Raw genomic sequence first — 9,899 nt, forward strand, 5'->3', positions numbered from 1 at the left:
GCAACAGTTAATAAAGATCAGGCTTACCAGCTGCCTTGCTTCTCAATATTCTCTGGATGGCCTCTGTTATTTTCTCCTTCCGATAAGGAACCTACTTAAGGACTCTATACTGACTCTTGGATACCCCATAAGGGAAAAGGAGCCATTTTTTTTCTTATAACAGTTTCTTATAACACCATCTACACTGCAGTCCAGTAGAAACCCTGGTGGTATGATTACTTTCACTGCTGGGTGTGTTTGTTTGCTTTTTAATTTTCCCAGTTTATTTTAAAATTGTAATCAAACTGCCCTCTTGTGCCTTGCTTGTGTTATTACATAAACATCTAAAATGGAATAGGGCTACACACTAGTTGCACTCCTCTTTCTGCTCTGCTGCATAAATGAAGCCTGGACACTGAAGCACAACTGAGCGTTTCAAGGCTGTGAATGGAGACAGCCCAATCTGGCAAGGCAACAGGAGCTAATAATGAATGAATGCAAGGCTTCTATGTGCATAGCTAATAATGGATGAATGTCCCATCACCACCACAATCTCCATCTGGGTCCCTGCTGTACTGTCTGGATGCAACTTTTTGAGGTGTCCCCATTATGGATCACTCAAAACACAGCTATTGTTGAGAGCTAACGTGTTGTAGCAGCTAGTATGATGGGCCATGGGTTCAAATCCTCCCACCCTGGGTGATTATGGTTTTGGCTTTGGTTCTTTCATTCAGTACAACCTGCTTTACACATTTGCAAGTGTTGAAGGGAGAGAGGAGGACAGACCATGTATATTGCCCTAAGTAAGTTTTCCCAATGATTAGAGCCGTATCAGGACCTATTTAAGGTAAAGCTGGCATGATGTGTTAGTAAAAGCTATGTACACATTACTGGCTTAAAATGCATCTAGGTTGTTCTTTCTCTCAATTCAGACCAAAACAGGGCTTTAAGGTAAAATACATCAAAAACACAAAGTATTTGACAAGGAAGAAGAAGAAACAACAGAATAGGTGTGGATTGTGGCTAATGTGTACACACTGCTTCCCTGGAAGTTGAGCAAACAGGAGTGTGTGCATAGTGAACCGGGAAGTTCCTGGTTCCAGCATCACCTCAACCATGCAGGTCAGGGGTGCGGAACCACTGGCCCTCCAGATGTTGCTAGACTCCAAACAGCTGGAGCTGATAGGGGCTGGGGGCTCACTTTGGATGCCTCCCCCCTCTGCTTGGCTAATTGGGTGGAGAAAAGCCAATTGCTTGGGATGCAGAGGGCTGGCAAACAGCGCCCCGAGAGCGTCCCTGCTGCTGTGGAATAAGCGGCCCGGCTTCGTCCCTGCTCCTCCACCAGCGGACATAACCAAACACCCCATCGATCTAAAGAACAGTGGTTGCCGACGGAATAAGATTGTTGTTGCCATTGGAATCCTCAGGACTCCCATTCCAAAGAAAACCCAGCGCGGTCTGAGCTAGCTTTGCCCTCCTTTAACAATTCTGACCCTCTTCTGTTTCCGTAGCCCAACCCACCCACCTCACCTAAACCGGGTTCAATTACCCGGATGCGGAAGCGCTTGTTCTTTTCTGTCTCGGGTGCTGCGGCCGAGAAGTTCAGCATCTCGGTAAGAGGCGTTTGCGATCCGGTGCCATCCGCGGTAAAGCTAGATTTGGGGAGCCGGTAAGAGGGCGGTGATGGGGCGCGGCGGTCTTGAGGGTCTGACGGCGGGGAAATTGGGGAAGGGCCTAGCAGAGATCCGGCGGCCAAGACTGTTTAGTGCGTAGCGTCCGAGTACGGTAGCCGCTTCTGCCATTTTGATTTCTCTCTTGCAGGTAACCGTCGCCAGAAGCCGTCGCCATGGTGAGTGAAGCGAGAGAAGTGTCGTCGTCCCCCCCCCCCCCATCTATTTCCCTCACAATTCGGGCGGAAGTCTTAGAAGTATCGCGAGTTAAGGGGAGGACAGCCGGTTGGAGAGAGGCTTCTCTGTTTATTTGGGTTGGGGGGGGGGGGACACGTGTGTTTTGCAGCAAGCATGACTATCATTAATATGGAAGAAGTGTGCGTGTCCCTGTAGCTGGACATGTTTGCTGTTGCCCTTTTTGAATAATAATAATAATAATAATAATAATAGTAATTTATTATTTATACCCAGCCATTCTGGCTGCTCTGGGCGGCTTCCAACAAAATATTAAAAATACGTTAAAACTAAAAAAACTTCCCTAAACATAGAGCCTGGCCTTTAGATAGTGTCCTTTTCAAAGGGCTTTGGAGCCTCCAGCCCAGCATCTTATTCCTAGCAGTGACCAGCCAGGTGCCCACCACCAGCCAGGTGCCCACCAGCAGGTCTCTGAAGATGTCTTTTTAGGGAGCCTTACTCCTCCCCAGTTATTCTGCAGACTTGAAATCAGGAAGGCTCTTGAAAACAATTCGTGTTTGCAGTTCCTCAAATTCTGCACGCCTACAAGCTATCTTTAGTGGGTATTTGTTTGAGATGGAAACAAAATAGAAAATTCTTTTCAGTAGCACCTTAGAGACCAACTGTGTTTGTTCTTGGTATGAGCTTTCGTGTGCATGCACACTTCTTCAGATACACACGAAAGCTCATACCAAGAACAAACACAGTTGGTCTCTAAGGTGCTACTGAAAAGAATTTTCTATTTTGTTTCGACTATGGCAGACCAACACGGCTACCCACTTGTTTGAGATGGGTTTAAGTGCCAAAGGAAAAGGAGTCTAGGCTGCAGAACTAAGAGTTGAAGATACCATATATTTGTGCATCAAGCTCATATTTAAGGTTGTATTTACTTAATTACAGCCTCGCAAAATCGAAGAGATCAAAGATTTTCTATTGACAGCCAGGAGGAAGGATGCAAAATGTAAGTAGCTGTTTGTGGCTTACTGTTTTGTCCCTGTTTCTTGATCTCTTCCTGGGTGGTTTTTCTGCCTTGGGTATCTTCTTTATTTTGGCTGGTACTAAAAATGTAGCACAAATTACTTGGGAGTTGCATTATTTATTATGAAGTGGCAGCACTGCACATTCTGCCCTTTACTACCATTCCCAAGTCTTGGGCACAAGACTTGGAAATAGTACAGAGGATTAAAGATTAAAGTAACTAGCCTGCAAGAAATAGTGCTATCTTGTTGGGCTAGTAGAAAAGGGAGTCTCCCGCCCCTTTCTATGTTGGGTATGGAGAAGGAAGGTTCTCTCCACTGGCAGCCTGTTTGGTTTTTATACGAAGCATAGCGGAGGGTTGAAATACTAAATAATAATAATAATAATAATAATAATAATAATAATTGTATACTGGCCTATATCCATAGGTCTCGGTGTTTCACAGGATAAAATTACAACATAAAAAAACAAAATACATAATCAAAAGTAAAACACAAACAGCCCAATAACCCCCCAACACATTTTGAAGGGGCATTGGATGACAATCAACCAAAGGCCTGGTTAAAGAGGAGCATTTTTTCCTGGTGCCTAAAGGTATATAATGAAGGTGCGCCAGGCAAACTTCCCTGGTGAGAGCATTCCACAAGACTGCTCCAAGTCCACCAGCCTGCTCACTCATATCCATTACTAGATAAGGACTTTAAAATGCAAGGGTCATCTTAAACCCTGCAGCTAATATAGCTAGAATTTCCCAGTATGGGTGTTACCACATATACAAAGAGAGAAGAACATAGGGAGCTTCCCAGTAGCAGGCTAGCTTACCAGCTGCACTGCAGCTTGCCAGAAGAGGTGATATCTGCATGGTACAAACACACCGGTGGACCACATCTGGTGCTCCCACTTGTGCATTTATAACTTGCCCTCTTCCAGAAAGCTGCACTGCAAACCAAAATGCCAGACAGACTCGTAAGATTACTATGTGTAATGATGAGGGTGGGAGAAAAGTAACATGAATCTGACCAAGTCCCAACATTTTAATCTATTGTAGATCTGTTGTCATGCCATGTCGTGAATAATTCAATTCAATGTGCTTTCTGGGTAGAGTAATTAAGTTCTAATTCAAGACCTAAAATAGAGCATAACTTTGAACTTTTTAAATGTAAAGTGATTGGTAATATGAATGAGAGTGTATTTGTTCCATAAAAGCAAATTGTTTTGACATGGCTTCCCTAATCCCTCAGACTTGGAGATGTTAGTTGGATTTGGGGTATGGTGGATTTGAGGTGCACAATTCTGGATTCTTTTGACGAAAAACCCAGTGTGTTTTTAAACAACAAACTTTTCTATAACATCATAATTAATAACATTTTTTCATTAAAAATGATATTTGTGATGAAGCCAATGGCAGTTGAAGTGTCATAATTAATAACATTTTTTCATTAAAAATGATATTTGTGATGAAGCCAATGGCAGTTGAAGTGTCTTTAAAATAGCAATATTTTGAGTTTCTTAAAATAAGCTCTTACAAACAGCTTACAATATAAATTGTTTTTATTTTACCCATTCATACTCATGAATGATTACAGTCTGGATTAACTGCTACATGACTAACTGAAGCAAAGGAAATTAAATTCCAAGTTGTTAATGCGCATAGAAAAAAAGTTTTTCTCCTTCTCTAATAATACCAGAACATCCAACGAAGCTGGATGAACGTTTGAAGATTCAGGACAGGCAAACAAAAATACCGGTACTTATTCACACAGAGCATAGTTAAACTCTGGAATTCGCTCCCACTTGAAATTGTGGTGGCCACCAACTTTGATGGCCTCAAAAGAAATTATAGACAAATTCGTGGAGGTTTATCAATGGCGACTAGCCATGATTGCTGTAGTCTTTCTCCTCTGTTGCAGGCAGTATGCCTCTGAATACTAGTTGCTCAGAATCACAAGTAGGGAAATGCTATTGTGCCCTCTACTTGAGGGCCTCCCATAGGCATCTGGTTGGCATTGTAAGAACAGGATGCTGGAGTAGATGGGCTATTGGCCTGATTCAGCAGACACTTCTATTCTCATGGTAGCTTCTATCCAAACTAGAGCCTTTTAAGCTGTCAGGTTTTCCCCAGTGGAAGGTAATTGAAGTTATAAATTATTGTAGCTATTATGGATTCTCTGTATTTCTCCTAATGCTGGCTCTGAAATAATGTGGTCTGATAATATATATAATGTGCACAGAGCTGAGTTTTTAACTGTTCGTCTTGCGTTAAAAATCAGGAGTAATGTATACAAAAGTGTTCCATTCTTATGGCATAGCACATTGCTTTGTATTCTGTTAAGCTAATGCTTAGTAGTTCTTTGCAAAAGAGCATCAAAAAGACTTTCATATCGAGCTTAAAGAACAGCATAATTTTCTAAAGTGTGCGTATCCTCTGGTTTTAAAAGCAGCACTTACAATTACTTGAATTGCGAGCAAAGCAAGAAGGTTGTAAAAGTGCCTAATTAACTATGAATGTGCTTCAGTTTTCACACTTCTGAAATTAATGTAAATTGGATTTTTCACTGTTCAGGTGGGCTTTATGGCATGGAATTGAAAATAACCCCTCTGGTGTCAGAGTGCATAAGAGTCAGGTAGATAGATATCATTGCTTGTGAAAATTATAAGCAGTTTGTGCTTTTGGAAGTTTAATGAAACTGGACACCCTAGCCAATTTGCAATATAGTTTTGGTTGGTATCTTTTGAAGTGATGCATTCAAACCCATACAACTTTATGTACCTAAAGAGGACACCGAAATCTGATTATTAATGTTCCATGAAAATCATTTGCTCCAATGCTGAACTCTAGAAAGAAACTTAAATTCACATTATGTCCAACTCGCCAGAATCCAAGCACCTTTATACAATTAATTACTCACACTGGTCTTGCCATCTACTTCTTTGTAATAGATTTGGAGAGCAGAAATAACAAAGCAAAGCTGCATAAGTCTGTAAACGTTAATAATTATTATCATTAAGTCAAAACTTAATGGATCCAATAATAGCACCATTCTGGGATTTGGTTAGCTTTTGTGGTATTTTTTTATGTACATGTCTTTTTAGAAAAGCTTTCCCCCGATAAACAAGTTAGTTTCAATAGTGAGGGGCAGTGTCGTGGAGGGAGGAGACTACATGCATAGGAACAAAACATGGCAAAATGGCACTGAAGTACAGATGTCACTTGCTTGTACTCATGGCATAAAGCAGGATTTAATCAAATTGTTTGTCTTTAAAGGAGAGTGTATCATACTAGGCTCTGATTCTGGATAGCCTGTTGCTTAATATATTAAGGGTATGTTGCTAACTTCAGTGATATTACATTATAGCTGTCAAGATCAAGAAGAACAAAGATAATGTGAAGTTCAAGGTCCGTTGCAGCCGGTATCTGTATACGCTGGTCATCACAGACAAGGAAAAGGCTGAAAAACTGAAGCAGTCTCTTCCACCAGGTAATTGAACCATGCAGGAGATTGTTAGTTATGGGAGAAGACTTGAGCGGTGGCCAAGTAGCATCTGGTGCTTCCTGATAGTAACAGAAGGTGGTGGGTATTCTCATGTGTATTATATGAGAAGATCCCCCTTTGAAAGCAACCATGTATGTGACTGTGCATCCTGTAAAGCAGGGGTCAGGAATCTTTTCTGACCAGCAAGATATAGATCTCCAACCCTGATGGGACAAATCTAAGTAGGGCTGCCCACCTGTTAGTCACTATGATGTCAGATGATGTTGTGCTTTGAAGTCCCAATTGTCAGAACTTTAAAGCGCAGCATGGGGCCTGTTTGAAAGCACTTTTGCAGACAGTTATGCACTGCTTTTAAAGTCTCCAAAAATCTGGAGGTTTACAGAGCGTTGTTGGGAGGCAGAAGTCATTACCACTGAAACAGCTGCTAAAATGGAAAGGTTTTTTTCTCCATTTTAAGGATGGTTTCAGTAGAAACTGCTTCCCCACATCCTAGGACAAGCTGCACTCCCAGTGCCAGTCAGCCGATGAGCAATGGAAGCACACCTTGCAGCAGCAAAGGAACAATCCCAAATGCACTTTAAGCTCCCAGTTGTTATTTTGAATTCTCACTTCCTACGCATGATATAAAGACTCATAAGGTATAAGGTGGGTTGGCTTGCATGCCAGAGGTTCCCTACCCCTGCTGTTAAGCTGGTCTCTCCCTTTCCACTGGTCTCTTCCTTGACTTAGTAGTACCGGTAGCTTGCAACTTAAGGTGCATTTAAATTGTGTGCATTCAGCTTTATGCGCTTGGGGTGGGGAGTGAAAGGGGGAAGGTATCCAGGGGGCAGGTGTTTTGACTATACACTATTTTGGCTTTACACACTATCCCCAGAGTGTAAGTCCAGCATAAGTTGAGAGGCACCTGTATTGTGAATACTCTGGACCTTTCCCACCTGCTGAAAGAGAAACGGACGCTTACTAATTTCAAACTAGCTGGGACTACATATCCCCAAAAGCAGGCATTCACTACCCCCAACTCTTAGTACCCAGGATGGGCAGGGGTCGGGTGTACAAATACAATGCTTCGTCTCTAGAGAACAAGACCGCTTAGCCAAAATATGAAATGCCTAGAATTTCCAGGGGTGCGGGCTGGCAGTTAAATGGGCAGAACAGTGCTTATCAATGAGATGGAAAATAAGGGCACAATGTAACAAAAGTTAACTGTTTAACTTTTATTGGTTTGTATGGGGGGGGGGTAAAGTAGTCCTGATTTGCTTCCTCTAGTGTCAGTAGATCCAGGAGGGCAGGACAGTCGCTGCATCAGCCTCAGTCTGATGTGACAGTTGAGCCCAAAGCATTCGTGCAGTGGAACCAGCTTGAGATCCAGTGGGTCCTGGTCCAGCTCAGCCCCTCCCTGTCTCAAGAACCCTGTTTTGGAGTGTTATGGGTACCGCCAATGTGGAACCCAGTGGTGGCACTTGCACCCATTTGGAAAATTCTGGTAGAGCTAGGTAAAGTTTAACATTCAAACCCCTTTCCCCCTAGCCTGGTGTGAGAGGAGGGTTGGATCGTTACTAACTCTGGTTCAATTGTGCCCTGAATAGCTATGCTTTTTGGTTAACAAATCCACATTTTTCTTTGTGCCGCATTTTTGTACATGTAAAAACAAGCTGTTGTTTGAAGTGTTTGATAGACACGGATTCAGGAGTTGCACCAATTGGGGGCGGGAATTAAAAGTACGGAAAAGGGAACACCATTCCCTCAGTCATGCATTCAGCAGGAAGTGTTGGCCTAATAAGGTTGGCTTTTAAAGGCTTGTCTAAATGTCATTGGCCTACAAGGAAAACTACGGGACAGAGTAAAGACACTTTGGATATTCAGTGACATTTCATACTAAGCCACAGTAATAGTTCACGTATGAAAAGCCCTGTGAGTGTTCAGGTCACCTGGTTCACAAGCCTGAAAGTCATGCTTCTTTGCACTCTCAGACCTGCTAATAAGCTTCAGCAGCTTGTATCTGGGATATAGATGGAAACCTCTGAGGGTTTGCCAGCCTGATGAGCAGAAGTAATGAGATCAGAATCTGTCTCTTCAGTTTCTCAGCCTCTTTTTCTCCCTTCTCTTTAGGTTTGGCTGTGAAAGAGCTGAAATGAACCAGTCATGCTTGAAATCTTGGCCGTGGATTGTAATAAAGTACTGAATTGTTCTTTCTTCTTGGTGTCCTCTTTTTTCCAAAGGGAAGCATGAGCAGGCTACTGTTTAAGCAGCATTATTCCTTAGAGGGGAGCAGCTACCTTGTCTTCTGCAGGAACTGTGTGCTCTTCTCAAGAGAGGAGGTGTTGTGATCTTCAGTCAGCTTGCTGGTCCCTTCCTCAATCTCAAATTTAATCCAAAAAAATAATGGGGCGCTTTCAGTAATTGCTAATAGCTATTCTAGATACCAGTAGAATATACGGCTGACAGTTTGAAGATTTAACAAGCTGATAAACTTGATACACTGTTCTTTAAAATTCCAGAGTTAAAAGATCTGCAGAAAAACACAAGAACTAGCACCCAAATTCATTATGTTTCACAAAACAGCCCCCAGAACATCTGCAGAATCTCCAGTGTGAAAGCCATGGGGTTAGTGGAGGAAGAGAATGTTCACTGTTAGCTTGGGAGTTGGGTTAATTGGGACTGTTCCATGTACAATCTGACACTGCTGCTCTCATTACAGCGACAGAGTTGAAGAAACACTCTAATGCGGTTGACACGTTTTATCAAGCATATGGAATAGAGACATCCTATGTAGAGTCTGCTGGAATAAGTAGCATGTGATCCTTGGCATCACATACTGATTCTGATATTGCACACTATTTCAGTGGAGTCTGCTATCTAAAGAGACTTGTGATCTAACAGGGAGGAAACCATTAAACTAGCATGGCTCATTCTGAATGGCCAGAATGTATAAAGTGTAACTATCCATGACCACTGTAAGGTTGCTGTGGCTGGTTTTGTTTGTTTTTTAAAGAGTTCAAAACGCTAATTTCATTGGCTCCAGCTCTTGCGGGCCCCTTTCAGGCAACATATCCGTGGCACCTGGGAACAGACAAAAGTAGCAGAGCAACAAGTAAATTTTACTTCTGTACAGTAGCCTAGTTTCTGCACACACTTGTACACTCATTTCTGTTCTCTAGCCAGGCAAAAGTGAAGGGCATAACATGGGGAAGAGTTGCATGACATCCAGGGGGCAAACGCTTGGTTTGTTTGTTTGTATACCTCCCCTCATCTGTAAATCTCAGGGAGATGCACAACATAAAACTAAAATGGGAAAACCACAAAATACATAGTAAAAATAAAAACAACCACAAACAAATTTAACAACACATTTCAAAGGGCATCAGATGTCAATTAGCTAAAGGCCTGTTTGAAAAGGAATGTTTTTTCCCTGGTGTCTAAAAATATATAACGAAGGTGCCAGTGGAACCCTGGGGAGAACATTCCACAACAGGGGAGCCACTGCAGAAAAGGCCCCGTCTCAGGTTGCCACCCTCCCGGCTTCTTATGGAGGAGGTATGTGAAG

General features: G+C 42.4%; 1 protein-coding gene across 2 annotated transcripts; it reads left to right on the top strand.

Annotated features, from left to right (window-relative positions):
• The first annotated feature begins 1,496 nt into the window (after positions 1 to 1,496).
• RPL38 (ribosomal protein L38) lies at positions 1,497 to 8,543 on the top strand. 2 transcript variants are annotated; one of them, XM_033138950.1, is made up of 5 exons: positions 1,497 to 1,592; positions 1,801 to 1,828; positions 2,784 to 2,844; positions 6,218 to 6,340; positions 8,465 to 8,543. In XM_033138950.1, the coding sequence occupies exons 2-5, from the start codon at positions 1,826 to 1,828 to the stop codon at positions 8,488 to 8,490; spliced, it is 213 nt and encodes a 70-aa protein (XP_032994841.1). In that variant the 5' UTR covers positions 1,497 to 1,592; positions 1,801 to 1,825; the 3' UTR covers positions 8,491 to 8,543. The 2 variants fall into 2 exon arrangements, with proteins under 2 accessions (XP_032994841.1, XP_032994843.1); XM_033138952.1 differs by having other exon boundaries at positions 1,553 to 1,648.
• The last annotated feature ends 1,356 nt before the right edge of the window (positions 8,544 to 9,899 follow it).

The sequence above is a fragment of the Lacerta agilis genome, chromosome 2 (assembly GCF_009819535.1).
Source record: "Lacerta agilis isolate rLacAgi1 chromosome 2, rLacAgi1.pri, whole genome shotgun sequence".
Lineage (NCBI taxonomy): Eukaryota > Metazoa > Chordata > Lepidosauria > Squamata > Lacertidae > Lacerta > Lacerta agilis.

Coding starts and splice junctions, on each gene's coding strand:
- RPL38 (XM_033138950.1), top strand. Junction 2,845..6,217: donor CAGGAGGAAGGATGCAAAAT/GTAAGTAGCTGT, acceptor ATTACATTATAG/CTGTCAAGATCAAGAAGAAC. Junction 6,341..8,464: donor GAAGCAGTCTCTTCCACCAG/GTAATTGAACCA, acceptor CCTTCTCTTTAG/GTTTGGCTGTGAAAGAGCTG.